Raw genomic sequence first — 19330 nt, 5'->3', positions numbered from 1 at the left:
ATTTGTCTCGGAGCATCCGGATTTTCATGCTCATCTCTGGGTCCCCAGGGAAGAGCAGGAAATCTCTGGGTTTATTAGGAGCTGCAAAAATAAAAATGCGGCCAGTGTCTTTCACTGGCAGAGGTCATAGGAGACACACTGCTGCTCAAGCATCAAAGCTCACAGGGACCCCCCTAAGCTGTTTATTAATCACTTAACATCTCTTTGTAATGGTTAGTTTTGGTACTGCTTGATCGCCTGAGTAACCGCCTGCGACAATCCATAAAAAACACATGAGAAAACCTGCAATAGGAATTATGTAAGGGTGCGGTGGGTGGGCCAAAGTTCTCCTTGGTAATGATAAGTGATAAGAACTTAGGGGGCATTACCTATTTCGCACCAGGTAAATATCCAAGTCTATGCCTTTTTTAAAGACAACATTTTAACTGTCCCCCATTTCCATTATATCAAATAACCCATAATTATTACTTTTTTATTTGTATTTATTAGCATTTAGTTTCTAATTGAAACCTTTAAGCTATACAATTCTTAAACATTAACAACAAGAAGAAAATAATAAAAAACAACAAACAATAAAAAAGAACAACCACCAAACAAACAAGCAAAACAAGACCCTTTCTCTTAAATACAATATCAAAGCGAAATACTCCCACATTTCCATAAGTCACTAAATTTCGTAAACATTCACTATATTTTCAATTTTAGCAAAAATAATCTTAAACTCCAGCAAAGCAAAAGTCACTGAAACTCTGGTCTCTAATAATAAATAGGACCAGATTTCCAACTCTGTTAACGTCATATATTTTACAAAAAGTTTTTTCATCAAATTTATTCTAGCATCTTCCATTCCTTGACAGTTCCTAATAAGATGGAAGAGCGACTCAAGTGGATACAGGCAAAGTCTACATCGGTAATCCCGGTTAGCCTCTGGTTTCCTGGCCTCCAGAAACTCCTTAGTTGGTAACAAATTCAACCGTATTCTCAAGAATGGAGTACAGGCAGAGTCCGACGGAAATTTTTGAAGATAAGTTAACATGGCCCCTCGTCTTTTGCTCTCAACACAGTGTTTACCATATAACCTATATTTGTAAACAGCATCTTCTGTGTCAATCCAATCTTGATCAAATAATGCTTTTTGTAACATTCTCTGGGTTTTCAATTAGAGACTTCCTGCTCCTGCCGATATTCCTCCGATAATACATAATTAATGACAAGTAATTGTTATTTTTTTATAGCGTGGATCCTGTGTTGTGCTGCATAGTCTTGCTTCCAAGACAAACGCTATGTTCCCGAGCTATCCTTCTGAAATGAGAGACAGTTCACGTGTGTTTGTTAGGGGGCTTTAAGCGTTGAGAGTATGTTTGCAAAACCTAAGGGTCATTTTTAAGATTGTATTACTGGTAGTCTGAAATGTGTGTTCCTGTATTCAAGAGGGGCAACAGGAGTAGAAATGTACAGTTATACTGTTTTTGCTTAATCTTTTTGTATTTTTCTATTATATATTTGTCAAGCTGTTCTGTGTGGATTTCTGTACTCCTCTAGTCATTTTTATAATATAGAATATTCTTAAAAGCAAAACATTAACACATACTTCTACCAAATAAGCCTCAAGTGCAGTCAAGTGCTTAAGTTGCAGACTCGTCTGAAATCCCGACTTCACCACTTAATTCAAGTGTGTGATCCTGGCCAAATCATTTGATTGGGAGGGGAGGAAGATAGCTCAGGGGTAATGGCATAGCAACACAGGTTAGACTCCCGGTCTTGTGCTTACAATCCGGTAGGTATTAAGCGCGTTATTAAAAAAACTATTATAATTATAATCTCACTGTGCCTTAGCCATAGATATTTAACAAAACATGTCCAAGACCTGCTGTGCCCTGAATTCTTTATTTTTTATTTATTTATTGCATTTGTTACATAGCCAACTCCCGAGGTATCACGGCGTAGGTTACTTAGACTACTTATCTGGTTACGCGTTACCTTACAATACAGACAGAAACATTTCAGAATACAATAATAAAAACATGCATATGGTGGAGTGGTTCAGTGGAGAGGGTCACTCAGGACAGAACAATGGCGTCATAGTTATGACTCTTCTAGTTGAATGCATTAAAAATGAATAGATGATGATCTTATAATTAAATGGAACACCTCTGTACAGTTTTTTTTTTAATGAACGAAACAGAAATATTTACATTTACCCAGGTGGAAATTAATTACAGATTGCGATGGTAAATTGCAATTGCTGCATTTTTTTTATACGCAAGAGCAGACTTTATAATACTTAAAGGTGCTTAAAGGTGCTGCGAGGCGTGGGGAGGCCGCAGAAATCGAAGGGTTTTTGATTTTTAAATATAGGCAGGTCTTCCTAAGGAGGTTTAGAAAGTAAATATCCTTCATATACCAATAAGAAATATTAACTGATATCAATATAACCTTCAGCCTTTACGTGAACGTTAAAAGCAGAAAGGTGAAGGCGGTTCTTGTGCGGATAAACTAGCTAAAGTACAGGATAAGTAATTATCATCAGCTGATCTATTCTATGGGAGTGCTCCTCATAGGTTCTTCAGCAGAGAAGACCTTGTCCCCCATGTTGGGTTGGGGTATGCAATTTTTGTATTATTGCAAATTCCTTTCCTGCTGGTTTAAAGTAAAAAAGATACATAACAGGAAGTCTATGGTCTTCCCAGCATCACTTATGGGAGCGAAGCAATGTTAGGTGCAGGCAATATTACTTGGCAAAAACTAGAAGCCACATTTTGGCGAAAAATCTTACGACTGCCAAAGAACTTTACAATGCCGCGAATAAGGTACGAAATCGCAACACAGTCCTTGGCCTCTATAGTCCTGTGGAAACAACTGGATTTTCTGCGAAAAGTGCTCGCAGCTGAAGAAACACCAGCCATCCAAATATTACGGAGTACGGATGACGCATTGAATAACACCAAATTGAAATTGTGGATTAAACAATTGAAAGAGAAACTGGTAAATGAAGACATTTCTCTTGAAATGTTAATACATCGTCCACAACATGCTAAAGTAAAGTTGCAAAGGAATGACTGGCTGAAGACATTCAAAGATAAATCAAAGTACGCCATGAACATTCATTGTGATGCCGATTTACGGGCCATCAATGATCCTCCTATATATCTGAGGTTATTTCCAGACCCAAAGATACATTTTTGAACAACCGATTGAACATACTTCCGACACGAGAAAGACTATCTGAAATTAGACAAGTACCACTTTCAGAAAGACACTGTCGCTTATTTATGGTTCTTGATGTGCCTGAAACATCGCATCGTTTAATTATGGTCTGTCCAGCGCTTGCCCATAAGAGAGCCCTGTTTGGTACTTTTTTCGGGATTTCAACTCATCAACTAGAGGCTTCCTCCAGATGGGATCAGATGGTGAGCGGTCAAGATAAAAAATCAATTTTCACGCTCACGCAATTCATTTCCAACATATTAGACCTGGACAACAAGCGGACTAATGATCTTAATTGATTTTGCTGCTACATTTAGAGCTGGGATTATGATGCTGTTCCCGTTTTGTTTTTGTAATCTTTTTCTGTGCTTTAGAGAAAATCTTTTTGTATGACTGGTATAAATGAAACGTTTATATATAAACTATATCATTTAATAAAAAAAATAAAAAATAACATACTGTATGGCTGGTTGCCTAGCCACGGTGGCGTCCTACCTGTGGAAGTCCCGTCAGAATGGCCGACCTGCTGGGAGAGCAGCTACTGACGGAGGTGAACGCATTCTGAAAGGTGACACTGCGCTGGGACAAGGCGCGCAGGAAGGGGGTTTTGATTGCAGTGTTGTTGTACACCTCACTCTCGAAGCCCCCATCGTCAGCTGTGATGGAAAGGAGAGAAGAGACAAATATAAACATAGGTCAGGATAACCTTTTTGATTATTTATATTATTACATCTGTGACATAGTTGTTTTATCAGCTTATCTTAGGAAGCTGTCCCAATTAAGATGTGACTGGTACTTGCAGTGCTAGAAATTGATAAAATGTAGTCTTGGAACCCACCTCATTTGGTTGTAGTGATGTGAAGGCACAGTAAGCAATTCATAGACATGTAAACAGTGTTAAAAAAACATTGGCTACTGCACTTGAAAAATGCACAAATTACATAATAAACCAACCTGACAATATAAATTGTTGTAGTAACAACTTCGAATAAAAACAGAATGATTGACTAGAAAGATATAATTACCAGCATGCAATGTGAGCCCAAAAAACGTCCACTACATTTCACAACTGTGCTACTAAGATTGAAAATAACGCAGTGAAAGAAAATGCAAGATATGGTCACCTGTTTGCAGTCAATGTTCCACAAGTCATGCAGCTTTATGCACCCCTCAGATTTCTATTCATTAAACATGTGCACCTCTTAGGGGGCATACCAAAGACCATAGCCACTAGCATTCCCACTTAAATGCCAAACAAAAATAAAAAAGACCCAAACTAGTCAGCATTCTTCTGCACTTCAAAGGGAGCCTCTGAGTGCCGGGAACAGCTGATGATTGTGGGTGCAGGGTAAGTGGTGTAGGTTGATTCGTGCTTGAGCATTCGGTTTCCTGGAGGGGGATGAACATTCTGGATCTGGGTAAATTCGGACCAATTCCTGTACTGGGTACTTGCAAGGTAGTTTCATTTTCCCCATCTATAAATACACAACTACAAGACCTGTAGTGCAGGACTGTGGGAGTAGAACATGCAGAACTAGCTGAACATTTCACACTGCGCATAGAACATTTTGGGAACTCTGCATCTGCCTCCACAGATGGGAATAGAAGAAATATTCCCACTTAGCTGGACAAATACCTTACCACAATAGAAAGGAGATTCTATATTATAGCTTTTAGAATGCAGAGGAAAAGAAGAAAAGTTAAACCGATCTTTTTCCAGAGCCCAACTACTCATCCCTAGGAAACAGGGGTCCAATGCCAATCTAATGGTAGTAAACATATTTTAGTTGAATTTTATCTATTTATACCGTGCGAGTAGCCCGCGGGTATCAGGGCGCACAATTACACGCAGGGACCGACCATCAAAGACAGGTACAACAATGAACAGTTATTAAGAGGTTTGGGCGCAGTTAGGATCAGTAAGGTTTTCAAAGATTTCCTGAACAGTCCTAAATGTACTTCTAGTCGAAGGGCAGGAAACATGGAGATCCAGCATCTTGCTACTCTGACCGGGAACGATCTACCTCCACCCCTTGAGCGCTTGAAAGTTGGACAATCAAGCATGGAGCAGGTTGAGGAGTGTAACGTTCTACTTGGGATGTACAAAGACATCCAAGCCTTTAGATACTTAGGAGCAGTTCCAAAGATAGATCGGTGAGCAATGGTAAGGCTCTTAAAGACAATACGCTCATTCACTCGAAGCAAGTTAGTTTAGTTTGTTTATTTATAAAGCGCGTCCGAACCCTCAGGTAGCTGGGCGCATAATCATGTGCACAGCAGAGTTACATATCGTTACACAACCACCTTAATACACCAGTCAGAGCATACATTAGTCCAGGCTCTGAGTAGTTACATACAAGAATAAAGTATACAGAGAACAGTGTACAAGATAGTTACAGTGGAGAATGAGGACCGGGTTACAGGGTGGTCCTGAATTGGATAAAGCCAGGGTGAACATTACTACATGGTGGCAAACGGCGGCTGGCCGAACGTGTCATTGAGAGATTGGATGTTTAGGCTAGTAACCATGATTTCACCATGGCTCTGAATGGCCAGAATGCGGCTTCCAATCTAATTGCAAGAGGGAGGGTATTCCAGCATTGTGCTGCGAGCACTGGGAAGCTTGAACCTCCTGCTGTTTTTAGGTTATAGTTGGGGATCTTTAGTTGGTGCAGGTAAGGGGTTATGGTGGGTTTAGTGGAGCAATGTCTAGCGAATTTGTCTGAGAGGTAGCGAGGGGCGGTGTGTGACAGGCACTTATGGGTGATGACCAGGGTTCTTAGCTTGATTCTGTCACGGGTCGGGAGCCAGTGGACTTCTTTGCTGGCCGTGGATATGTGAGCCTTGCGCGGGAGGTTAAGGGCACATCTTAGTGCATTATTTTGCAGGATCTGGAGCCTGTTCAAGTTTTTTGTGGTAGTGCCTAGGTGGAGTGTTTTGCAATAGTCTAATTTAGACAATATCAACGCTCTTGATAAGGTGAGGCAGCTAGAGGTGGAGAGAAAAGGCCTACAGGAATTAATCAATTTATTGGTGTAGGTGGTGGCTGAGATGGTGGAGTTTATTTGTTTTTTTAGTGACAAGGTGGAGTCGAGGTACACACCTAGTGTTTTGACCTCTTTGGAGACTTTTATGATGTTGCCGTCAATGGTAAAGGATTGATACCTTTGGTCTAGTTTGTTGAGGCGAGCCTGGGAGCCTACGATAAGCAGTTCTGTCTTATCGTCGTTGAGACAAAGACTGTGTGTGGCCATCCAGGCTTGGATTTCTAAGTAGATTTTATTAAGCTTTGCAGCATCCTCTTCATAGCTGCCAGTGAGAGTGATGAGGACCTAGGTGTCGTCTGCATAATTAGTGTAGCTGACACCCAGATCGTCAAGACGGTCAAAGAGGAGCTTCGTGAAGATATTGTAAAGTGTGGGGGAAATGCAGGAGCCTTGGGGCACTCCACATGTGATTGGGATAGTGTCTGCAGCCGCGGTGGGGGGCGAAGACCCTAGTCGACCTGTCAGACAAAAATGACTGGATCCACTTAGTGGCATTCTGAGAGAATGCAGCAGCCAAGGAGAGGTGTTGAGTGAAGATCTGGTGGTCAACCAGATCGAAGGCAGCAGATAGAGCCCTTCTATGCTATGTGATGCTGCATCTTCTTGAGATCCTTTTTGTGATGCTAACAGCATCATTCTGCAATCTGTGACATTTTCTCAGATTGCTCGAGGAAGCTCCAATCAGCAAGGAAATACAATAGTCCAATTTAAAAAATACAGTAGCTCAGGCAACAGCGGCGCAGTTCTTCTCAGAGATAAAATGGCACAGGGTCCCGAGTAGACGCAAGTGATAACTGCAGGTGAGAGACAGCTGGCGGACATGGGCATCAGCACTGAAGGAGGATTCAATCTGTACACCTAAGGTTTTAACCTGTTTCTGAACCAAGATTGAATGTTGGCCTAGGTTAAAGGCTTTATAACAGGAGCTCAATTTTGTGAGGGCCTGCTGAAAACCCACCAACAGGAGCTCTGTCTTATTTCCATTTAGGCAGAGCCAATTTGCGACCATCCAAGATTCTATGCGATTATACACTCATGTGAGATTGTCCTGATCTTGATTGTAGTTCCCTGTTAGCTCAATAACCACCTGGGTGTCGTCAGCGTAATTTGCAAACAGCACACCCAGGGGTATACTAAGAGATCTGATCTATAAGTTAAACAGGAGGGGTGAGAGAAAGGCTCCCTGTGGTACTCCACACAGTATGGGAGCTAGGGTGGGGGAACAAGCCTGGACCCACTTTACCCATTACTCTCTACCAGTAAGGAAAGAGCGAAACCATCCAATGACTTCATCCCTGCACTGGCCCAGATCACAGATAGTGTTGAGGAGATTGTGGTTCACCAAGTCGAATGCCGCCGACAAGTCCAGCAACATCCGCAGACCTGGTTTTCCCTCATCGATAATTTGCAGCAGATGCGTCTGCCAATCCACCAGAGTGGTCTCAGTGCTAAGGGAAAGCCGGAAACCTGATTGTCTTTCATGAAAGATTAAATGGAATTAAATAAAGATCTGAAATTGCAAGGTGGCAACTTTATCAAGGATTATCAGGAGAAAATTACAATTCATAATAGGTCTAAGATGACTAGGTTCCTTGGGGTCGAGATTAGGTTTTTCAGAAGGGGGGTAACCATCACAGTTTTTAAGGCGGCAGGAACCCGACTGTCCCTAAAAGAAGAGAGTTTACAAACCTGGTTAAGAATGGGGCAAAGAGACCTTTGTGTTCTAAAATAATCTTAGGTGGGAGAAGATTTTCAGCACAAGAGGTGGGGGGGCACATGGATGAAAGCATTTTTAACATTTCTGATATCATCCCTTGTGCAACAGTTGTATTTCATGACATATATCGTTGTGACAATAGTGGACGAATGTGAGGCACAAAAATACTGACACGGGAAGAGCTTCCAGCAAACAAAGGATTTATTCCCTCATTAACAACAAAAATAATCACAGAACAGTTTCTTACTCAGAAATATACAAAGAAATCTATTACCTCAGTTCTTTCCAAGAGGGGGTCCTTCGACACCAACTTGAACGTCTAGTTGATAACCCTTGCCTTTGTCTTTGTCTTCCGGTTGTGGATTTCGGAGGGTTCTCAAACCCTGGTCTGTAGAGCATGGACCTAGGAAGGCCTTTCGGGGCTGGGTTGCTCCTGGCTTGGACCAGTCTGCAGGTCTCTTCTTGTAGATCAAAGCCCTGGGTGAGCCTTCTTAGCACTGGCCCACTCATCCAGGGTGGGGCCTGCGGTGCTCGTCATCAGGCACCCATATCCCTGTTCTAGTGCCTTTGTCACTGGGACACCCGCTCTTTGATCACAACTACAATATGCATCCTGACCCCCAGTGAGATTGCACCATCTTGTACCTTCTCTCAACAACTCTACATATTGCCCAGGACTGATCTGGTGAAGCAGAACCTTCCTGCACTCTCCTTCTACTGGGTAGCTCTTTTCCTCGCACCTCGACAGGTACAATGATGGTATCTCCCCCTCTAGCTCTCTCATTGCCATTGAGCGTATCTCGCACACTTCTTTCCTGGACACTGATGTTAAAGGGCTTTCGCCTCTTCCTCTCTGGATCTGTTTCTCTGAGGGTTCTTCTCATCCAAACTCCAAACTAGGTTCCCGTTTCCTTTGATGATCCACCCACTCTGCTCCCCAAAAACCCTCCTACTCCTGAGGTGGCATGACAATCTAAATTGGCCTGAAAATGTATTTCAAAGTGGCCCCATATTACATTTTATAAGCAAGTCCAGCCCATATAAATAGGGTTTGAGTGAGATAGAATGGGGAGACGTTCACACAAGAACATTTTAAAGAAATAGTCAAAGTAGTTAATGTTAAAGCACTTTGAAGGGATGTGGAGGGGCTGGAGCGATGGATGGAACGGGCTTGGGTGCATGGGAGAGGGTAAGAGGAGCAGCCCTTCCCATGGATGGTGATTGAGGATTTTGAGAACACCTGCATGCGGCAGATTGTGCTCACTTGTGATTGGACCATGTGGTTTGGAAGAGGGCTGTCCTGAGATTACATAATGCTCTGCTGACATCTTGGAATGTAGTCAGGGCAAGGACAAGTGGCGTCTCCTTCCCTCCCACTTGCACCCTTGCTGCCCTTGCCTGTGTTAATCCTGGTCCCTCGGTTCCATCAACATATGCATTTGGGGTCAGGAAATCCTCTGCTAACTCAGGATAGCAGCCTGGTGCCATGGCGTCTCCACCGTGGGAAATGTGGAGTTTTGTGATCTCGTGGCTGCTAGTGCAGTTCGGAGAAGGGGGAATGTTTACTTTCTCACTCACTTGATGCACACAAACTACTTTTACCTTGTTTGGGTTCTGCGAGTGCGCTGCTCAGTATGTTACCCGTTAGTATGCCTCGCAGAAGAGAAGGTTTTTTCCCAATTCACCAGATCTCTTGGACCATTGCTGCATTTGTGCCTTTAAAAGGAGGAAGATCTAATTTCCAAACGGCATGCTTGGGTCTGCCTTGGGGGCTTGAATGGTTCGCCGAGGATATCAACCTTATGTGAGAAGGTGATTCTTTAAGAGGCGTGGACATCCCTTTCCCTTAGGGTGGTCCCTGGTATGAGTATGGGTGTTGGGTTTATTAAGAGATGTGCGTCTACTATTTTGGTGGTACAGTGCATTTATAAGGTGGGGTGGGGAGCATCTCTGTGACTGCTACCTGCCTTAGTGCGACCCAGGAAGGGTGGACTCCGGATCCCTGTATAACGCTACTAGTTTGGGGTGAATCCCAATCCAAGGTCCAGCAGAGCGTGCCCAATGTCAGCAAGGGACTTGTCTTGAGCACATATGTGCATTACATAGATGTATCATCTACTCACAACAAAGAAAGAACAAAAGAAAGAGGACACGTTGTCTCATCCTTCTACTCTGGTTTCTATTATTTCTCATGTAGGATTGAAGTCCCGTGTTACTCATAGATTACCTATAATTTCTTTCAGTTTGTGGACCAGTTTCTGCTACCAACTCCTCCTTGACATTCTTCTGGACAGTGTGTACGTGTTGAAGCACCGGATTATCTACTGTGGTTGTTAGATTCGCGTTTCACATCTCAATGACAGATGCCACTTACGTCCCACACATGATCACGTGCTTCCTGCAGCTCACACTCATTTGAAGACTATGCTTGTATGGAACATCTGATAGTTTTATTAATCAGTTAGACTGCTGCACCGAATGCTTTCTTGTGCCTCGGTTTGCAGTTTCACCCAAAGTGCCCCAATAGATCCCGTAATAGAGCACAGTATCCCCTGTAGTAGCATGCGGCCCTCTAGAGGTGGGCCGATTCATCTCATCTGCGTCCAGCGCCAGACAGGGTCTTTATAGAACCTCCGTTTTGCTCTGTTCCTGCTCCTGGAGGTAGAGACCTTTCTCAGTCTTAGTCACCCCAAACCACGTGTAGCCCCTAGTAGAGTAGGCCAAGATGGCCGATATGCTGTATCCAGCCCCAAGCGTTCAGCTTCAGAAGGGAAGAGTTGTGTTTTCTAAGCTAGCAGCAACTTGCATTGCGGTATTTGTAGTTTCGTCTTTCTAATGGTAAGCACCAGCCTATCGGTCCAACCGTGCAAATTGCTGATGGATCATTAACATCAGGACTCACCCACCGACTGTGACCGCCTGACAAGAAACCTGGTCAGCTGTGGCAGTGGGATACAATACGGTTTCCCCAAAGCACCCTTAAACCCAGAATAGAAACTTCTCAAAACTACAAAATGGCTGTCCCAGCTCTCTTGGTACATGACTCTAAGGCCTTTTCATTTCAGGATTAGGCCCCACAAGAGCAGCTCATTAACAGCACTCTTAATTTCCGGCTAGAAGCACATGAGAGACAACGATTTATGCCCCGGGCAGGAATGGTATAAGGGCATCCCGCAAACACCAATTCCAAGAGAAGCAGCATTACAAAAATGCCATAGTCAAGGTAGTCCGAAAACCAGTAGTTGGAGGATCGAATGAACACACAGGGTTGTCTCAATTTCAAGCAGAGTTTAGGAAGGAAACACTCAGCTCATTTTCAGGCTACCTTCGGCCACCTCTTCTCTATCCCTCATCTCTGACTGTGTCTTCTATCCAGGAGTGGTGCGCCGCCAATGACCTCTGCCTTAATGCCAGTAAGACTGAGATTCTCCTCATTGGCACACCCACTCCCTCCTTCCTTGTAGCTTTCTGGCCGGCCTCTCTTGGCCCACTCCCCGCTCCCACCTGCAAGGCTAAAAACCTTGGGGTCATCTTCGACTCCACACTCTCTTTCTCGCCTCACATCGCTGACGTCTCTAAGAAGTCACACTACCAGCTGCACCTCCTCAGAGGTATTCTTCCTTTCCTCTCCTTCCCCCAGAAGGTCACTGTCTCTAGAGCACTGGTTCTCTCTAAGCTGGACTATTGCAACAGCCTCCTTCTAGATCTGCCTGCTTCCACTCTACGCCCTCTGCAACTCATCCAGAACAGGACTGCAAGACTTGTCCTTGGCATCAAGCCCAGGGATTGTATCTCTCCAGGACTGAAATCTCTGCACTGGCTCCCGGTGGCTGCGAGGATTAAGTTCAAAACCCTCTGCATCGTCCACAAGGCCTTCTGGGGTCTGGGGCCTCAATACCTTCAACTCTCTCTTCCTAGATACCTTCCCTCCCGAGCTGTTCGCTCATCCGCCTCCAACTCCCTCAGGGTCAGTCGCTTCTCCAAGCAACGAGTTGGTGGCAGATCTCTCTCTTCGGCTGGGGCCTCCCTCTGGAACAGCCTCCCTGAAACCTGAGGAGAACCACCTGCGGTTCCGGAAGCACCTGAAAACCCTCCTCTTTGCTTCTGCTTTCTCTCCCCCTCTCTGCAACTAATGTCCTGGCTGTTACTGAAACTGCATTGGTTACCTGGCCATCCATCTTATCTTGGGCCCTAGCCTTGCCAGTTGCACGCCTGCACTGCCACCCTGGCAACCCTTGCACCTGTGGACTGTTTTCTGTATCCCGACAGTCCCCCCACTAGCACTTATTTTCTGCACTCACCCTGCACTTGCCACCTGCTGGCCGTTTATTTATCTTGTTGTTCTATTATCCCATGCACTGCACTTTCCCCCCTCCCCCTTCCTTTGCACTTGCGCGACTTGGCCTAGTAAGATCGTTGTCCGTCTTCCCTCTGTTCCCCCTCCCTTGCCGCGCTTTGAAACACTTGTGTATAGGCGCGTTATAAATGCCACATCATATCATATCGTGTGTCCTGCCTTTTGCTCAGTAGGAGCAGCGCAAGACATAGGTCCGAGCTTGCTACCCAGAGTCCCAAAATACTTATTGCTAATAACATCCAATGAGGCCGAAACATGTCTGGTGCGCTTGTATGATATGATATGATATATGTTATTTATAACGCAATTAATACCCAGAGGTTTCTAAGCGCAGACCCGGGGATCGAACCTGTGTTGCTCCGTGTCGTCTTGTTTCCAAGGCGAGCACATTGCCCCTGAGCTATCTTCCCAAGACAAATTTGTGCAGCAGGGATGGGACCTAAGAGTTCAGGCTGGGCTTCCCCCTTTGGGTCCGCTTGAGCTTGATTTGCTTACGCATTGTCCCCTTGTCTAATGGGGCAGCAAGCAAAAAAAAAAAGTAAGGCTGCCAAGCACAACTGCTAGTGGTTATGATTAACTAAGAGCTGTTCCTTGCATCACTTTTCAGTGAAAACCTCCAGGATATTTTCTAAGAAAGGGCCCTGCGTAAGCGTTAGTGCCTGAGAGGAAGCGGGAATAACCGGTCAATTTGTGCCCAGAGTGCCCATCCCAATATTAAATGGATGACACAGTGGAACGCTGCCGCCTTCTTGGCGAAGTTACATGCTGTAATCGCAGCACTGATCAAGAAACTATGAAACAAAGACCGACTTACCTTCATGGGGCATACGACTACCCATCTGTTGAAGAAATAGGCGGACATTACTAATAGCCGTTCAGAGGAACCCCCAAACCCAAAGCACAACTATGAAATGTGCTCGCAAGTGTACATAGGTATTATTTTCCGCTCTATCCCACACGGGGTACCAGCGTCATTAAGCAAAACGTTATTACCGGAATGTTCGTTACATGATGAACCATGGTGCATCAAGAATAACCCTTGAGACTGTCTTTTTTAAATATAATGGTTTTGTAGTTACGGATTGGACTGTAATCTAAATTTCTAAGCATTAAATGTAATCAATTACTGTATGGTATAACAAAACTGTAACCAAACATAAGATATTGCAACCACATGTTATGAATTATCTTGGTAAATAGCCAGATATTCGCCATCATTACGACTCCGGCGGTGACCGTGCTGGAAAAACCAGCAGGTAGCCACTGGACCCGTAATGATTTACCAGTGCCTGACCTGCTGGAATAAACAGGGCATTACAGCCCCGGCGGTCCGGTAAGTCAAGTGCCGGTAAAATGTTGTTGCCCATTCCCGTGGAGCCACGGAAGCACCGGCACCGTTTATAAGGGTGTTGGTGCTTCCGTAAAGACCGCTGGCGGGTGCCGTTCTGCCCGCCAGGTCTGACCCACCAGCAGACTCCTAGTTTGCCGGTCCGGAAACAACGGTGCCAGTAAGCACACTGGCCCCATTGTTTCCGGACAGGCAAACTTGTAATGAGGGCCATTGTTTAATTAGCCTAGCTTGGTAAAACAAGAGGCACGTGCACCAAGAGGTTATTGTTGGGTGTTCATCACTGCATCTGTATGCTATAACGGATTAAGATTGCACATGAATTCACCCAAGACAAAGGAAGTAACCTTCACATAGTTATTTACGCAATGAAAGCACTTCAAGTTATAACCAACAAGGAATAGAATTGTTTTCTGAATGACTGATCGCAGGCATGGATCACACAAGTGTGAGGGGTCACCCAGTTAATCCATGTACACATTCTTCAGACCGGTAGTTGTTATGGTCTTATCCCCACCTGATGCTGGCAGCCGAATTTCTCTGAAAGAACATATCATTTACATGGGCATATAGAGTGGCTCAGTACCACTTGGCAATGAACACCAACCCCTTTTTAGCTAATATTAAAGAGGCCAACACCCTCCAAAAGAAGCAAAGTCACCTTTTACAGATGCTGCTGTAGCATGTTGCCTTGGTGATGTGTGTACACAGAGAAAGCTGTGCACCAGAGGTAAACTGCAGCTGGGTCTGACACTGTAGGCTGGGCCACTGTTCAAAGTGAAGCTGGTGAGTGGGGCTTGCGGGAGATCCTGACGAGCTGCCCATCTCAGATGCTCAAAACGAGTTCCCACCGAGCATGTTTGGGCGTGGTGCAGCGGGCCAGCAAACTGTGCACAGGGACAGTGTCCCCAAGAAGGCTGTTCTCAGGGGGGGACGAGTTCCCACCTAGTATGTTTGGGCGTGGTGCAAAGGGCCAGCAAACTGTGCATAGGGAAGTGTCCCCGAGAAGGCTGGTCTCAGGGGGGACGAGTTCCCGCCTAGCATGTTTGGGCATGGTGCAGTGGGTCAGAAAACTGTGCACAGGGACAGTGTCCCCAAGAAGGCTGGTCTCAGGGGGAACGAGTTCCCGGCGAGCATGTTTGGGCGTGATGCAGCGGGCCAGCAAACTGTGCACAGGGACAGTGTCCCCGAGAAGGCTGGTCTCAGGGGGGACGAGTTCCCACCTAGCATGTTTGGGCGTGGTGCAGAGGGCCAGCAAACTGTGCACAGGGACAGTGTCCCCGAGAAGGCTGGTCTCAGGGGGGACGAGTTCCCACCTAGCATGTTTGGGCGTGGTGCAGTGGGCCAGCAAACTGTGCACAGGGACAGTGTCCCCAAGAAGGCTGGTCTCAGGGGGGACGAGTTCCCACCTAGCATGTTTGGGCGTGTCCAGAGGGCCAGCAAACTGTGCATAGGGACAGTGTCCCCGAGAAGGCTGGTCTCAGGGGGGACGAGTTCCCGCCTAGCATGTTTGGGCTTGGTGCAGTGGGCCAGAAAACCGTGCACATGGACAGTGTCCCCAAGAAGGCTGGTCTCAGGGGAGAAGAGTTCCCGCCTAGCATGTTTGGCCGTGGTGCAGCGGGCAAGCAAACTGTGCACATGGACAGCGTCCCGAAGAAGGCTGGTCTCAGGGGGGACGAGTTCCCGTCTAGCATGTTTGGGCGTGGTGCAGAGGGCCAGAAAACTCTGCACAGGGACAGTGTCCCCAAGAAGGCTGGTCTCAGGGGGAACGAGTTCCCGCCTAGCATGTTTGGGCGTGGTGCAGTGGGCCAGCAAACTGTGCACAGGGACAGTGTCCCCAAGAAGGCTGGCCTCAGGGGGGATGAGTTCCCGCCGAGCATGTTTGGGCGTGGTGCAGTGGGCCAGCAAACTGTGCACAGGGACAGTGTCCCCAAGAAGGCTGGTCTCAGGGGTAACGAGTTCCCGCCGAGCATGTTTGGGCGTGGTGCAGTGGGCCAGCAAACTGTGCACAGGGACAGTGCCCCAAGAAGGCTGGTCTCAGGGGGGAACGAGTTCCCGCCGAGCATGTTTGGGTGTGGTGCAGTGGGCCAGCAAACTGTGCACAGGGACAGTGTCCCCAAGAAGGCTGGTCTCAGGGGGTGATGAGTTCCCGCCGAGTATGTTTGGCCGTGGTGCAGAGGGCCAGCAAACTGTGCACAGGGACAGTGTCCCCAAGAAGGCTGGTCTCAGGGGGAACGAGTTCCTGCCGAGCATGTTTGGGCGTGGTGCAGTTGGCCAGCAAACTGTGCACAGGGACGCTGTCCCCAAGAAGGCTGTTCTCAGGGGGGAACGAGTTGCCGCCGAGCATGTTTGGCCGTGGTGCGGCGGGCCAGCAAACTTTGCACATGGACAGTGTCCGTGGATATTTAGGTCCAGGCGGTGAAGTTTCGGGAAGGGTCAGCGGTTAATCCCATGGATGTGTTGTTTCTGATCAATTGATGCTTTTAGTGGTGTGGCAGGCCGGGCATGGTGCGAGTGGCCACATGAAGGCAGTCACAGGTACACGGTGGAGTGGCCGGGCATGGTGCGAGTGGCCACATGAAGGCGGTCACAGGTACACGGTGGAGTGGCCGGGCATGGTGCGGGTGGCCACGTGAAGGCGGTCACAGGTACACGGTGGAGTGGCCGGCGCAAGGTGCGGCTTGCTGCCTTTTCTCATGGGCACTGGTAGGCCGAGGTGCCTGGGGAGTGCGTGCAAGGGTTGGCACTCTTTCAGGAAGAGCGCGATCCTTTTGAGGTATTTGGCACGCAGGGCTTTCAGGTGTTGAGTCATGCCCCTTGGATCTGAGGAGAAAGGGAAGGCATTGTTGGAATCGAGCTGGGGTTGGAGCTGTCACGAGGCTCTTGCAAATGCTGGCTGAGGTGCCATACCTTCCTACAGTTGAAAATCAAAACACCTGAGCTGTATGCCCCACCCATAGCCACGCAAGACTCGGCCCACTTGCACAAGGCTCTGCCCACATGCCCCGCCCATATGTTAACATAAAGTAAAACAAAATGCTGAGTATATGTGCTAATTAAATAAAACAAACCAACTACATTTTATGCAACCGGTATTATAATACTAAAATAATCTAACAATAAGCATGGCTATTGGACAAGTTATTCCTTGCATCTCTCGTTCTTATAAAACCAGTTGCAATTAGCCAATGACATGGCAAGAAATGGTTCACAGATTCTGGTATTTATACCGTGGCAACACAGAAGGGCATAACTTCAGGTCAGACAGGACGCAGGCACAATGGGCAGGATGCATGAACATGCCTCCCACCACTTTAAGTGATCAAGAAACATATGGGTTTACAGAGAAGCTGTGAAAGGGGTCAGCAGCATAGCTGAAAGATATCAAGAGGGTGGGAAGGGGCCGGCGCAGGTGGCAGCAGGCTGGCTCCAGGCTCGCAAAGTGACAAACTTCAATGACTGCGACGGCCCCATATAAGAAGTGTGGGAGCCCACATTTGGGGCATTTCCGGGTCCCGCCCACGTCTCCACCCAATTGGCATCAGCAGCCGCAGCAACTCTGGGCCTGCGGCAGAAAACCCGGAGACTCCACGCTCTTCCCCGGAAAACCAGAGAAGAGCGTAAAAATCCAGAGTCTCCGGGCTAAACCTGGAGGGTAGGCAGGTATGTGTAATAACGGTGATCTTAGTGGCAGTGGGGAGGCACGGCTGGGCTCATATCAGGTGTGTAGTGTTTCCCTTAGTGGGGACACTATTGGGTGAGTGCGATGCATTCTTAATAATGCTACGGACAACAAGACGTCTGCTTGACATCCACTTTATTCTTGTACTTAACTCCCCTACCCATGACCAAACGTCACTTCCTTTTCTGTAGCCTTAACCAAACCCCTCCCACATAACGAGGCCAGCTGACCCACAACATGACATCTCCCCCTTTCTTACCTAATGATTACATCAATGGAACCCATCTCTTCTATCAGTCTAATGGGCTTTAGTCAGGTCCTTACCAGTCTTCCATCATGGCGCAGTTCCGAAGTTACGCTCACTGCTCCTTGTCTTGTCCTGTCACTCTTCTTCAGATTGGCTACCATCACCTAGATAGGATCCATCAGATTCACAATCACTTTCTTCAGTTTCCAGGGTAATTCGTTGACTGGTTGGGTACTTCTTGAAGTGCAATTTTTTTTTTGTTTGTTTATTAACCCAATTTGGTTTTTTACAAAAGAAAGCCCTGTCAAAGTATTTTTTCTGTCTTGTGGAGGCTCCTCAGGACACCACTCTGGATCAACGAGATGTATCCTTTTTCGAAAGATTACTAAAAGTCAGATAGTCGGAAAGGCTATTTTTTTCCGGTGTCGTATGGGAAGTGATGCCTGGAGCGGTGGCTTTTTTAAGGGCCAGTTCCAAGAATTTTGCTGCCAATCTCGACCATCTGGTGGTGTCACCTGCAATCAGCCACAACCATATATTTTCTTTGTCTAGGACTGACGGCTTTGTAATGAGTGTTCCAAGTAAGCCTGCCTTTCCAGCGCTAATGCTGCGCACGATGTAAGGAGGTGACGGACTGTCTCCACTTGATCCACAATTCCGCATAGGCGGCAGTTCGAAGCGGACGCAAGAGCTCTGGTTGCCAAAACTTCCCTGGTGTGAAGTAAGTTCAGACGAGCACGCATATATACTTTCCGCAGCTCCTTGTCAGGGAATTTTTCGCAGTACCTCAGGGGGGCCTTTAGTTGGTTGTGGCTTGGCGGGAGATGTTTTAAAGATTTGTACTGGAGAATTTTTTCATTTGTGTTGATCCAGTTTGTTGGAGGAGTTTGGTCTTAACTCGCCCAGGATTGGAGATAAGCAGGTCCTCGTCGCAGTTGACTTCTTTCAGCTTTGTTTGTATTTTATTAACCCACTCTACTAGTGGCTTGCAGGATCCTTTACTGATTTCGGCGGCCACGACCAGGTAAATCGGGAGAGCACTTGGCATCCGGATTTTTCTGTAGAGCATTATGGCACTTTGCATCACCACTGAAGCCAGGGATGGTAGACCAAGATCGCGTCGGATGGCTGGCATTGGGGCTGTTTTTGGAAGGCCTAGCACCGATTTCCACAGGAATCCCTCTAGCTTAGACCAAAACTCCACAGTGATGTTTAGGGTGGCCGCCATTCCATATGTAATCGCAGGGACTACTTTTGATTTGTAGAACTGTAGCGCCGGCGTCCATGAGAACTTTCCGAATTTGCGGTCCACTGCGCGGGTTTGTGCTGTCAAATTTATCATCTTGGACCACAGCGAATTTTGAAGGGAACTTTCGCTGAGTTTGTTATCTAGCTGAACTCCGAGATATTTAAATTCTGTGACTGCGTCGATTTTCGTTTTGTCCAAGAACTAGGATGGCCAGGCCTGACTCTTCTTAGATGTTTTGGAGAATGACAGAATTTGTGTCTTGGTTTTGTTGATTTGCAGATTATTGCTTTCCATGTATGCAGACAGGTTTGTGAGTTGCCTCTGCAGGCCAATCACTGTCTGGTCCATCAGGATCAGGTCATCTGCGCACCATAATCTGGACACTTTGGAGGTTCCAACTTTTGGTGGGAAGGATCTTACCATTTTTTCAGATTCTTGAAAGTCCCCAATAAAGGCAATAAAGAGGGCTGGAGCCA

At 46.5% G+C, this 19330-nt stretch overlaps 1 protein-coding gene across 1 annotated transcript in view; it reads right to left on the bottom strand.

Moving 5' to 3' along the window:
- SGSH (N-sulfoglucosamine sulfohydrolase) overlaps nucleotides 1–19330 on the bottom strand; it is a 205879-nt gene that overhangs the window by 96741 nt on the left and 89808 nt on the right. The window contains exon 2 of the mRNA XM_069655196.1: nucleotides 3703–3863. Coding sequence (XP_069511297.1) covers nucleotides 3703–3863 — 161 coding nt within the window. The remainder of the gene's footprint in view (nucleotides 1–3702; nucleotides 3864–19330) is intronic.

The sequence above is a fragment of the Ambystoma mexicanum genome, chromosome 3q (genome assembly GCF_040938575.1).
Source record: "Ambystoma mexicanum isolate Mex_15411 chromosome 3q, UKY_AmexF1_1, whole genome shotgun sequence".
Lineage (NCBI taxonomy): Eukaryota > Metazoa > Chordata > Amphibia > Caudata > Ambystomatidae > Ambystoma > Ambystoma mexicanum.
Note: the sequence above shows the minus strand (reverse complement) of the source record. Positions and strands in the feature narration are given on the sequence as shown.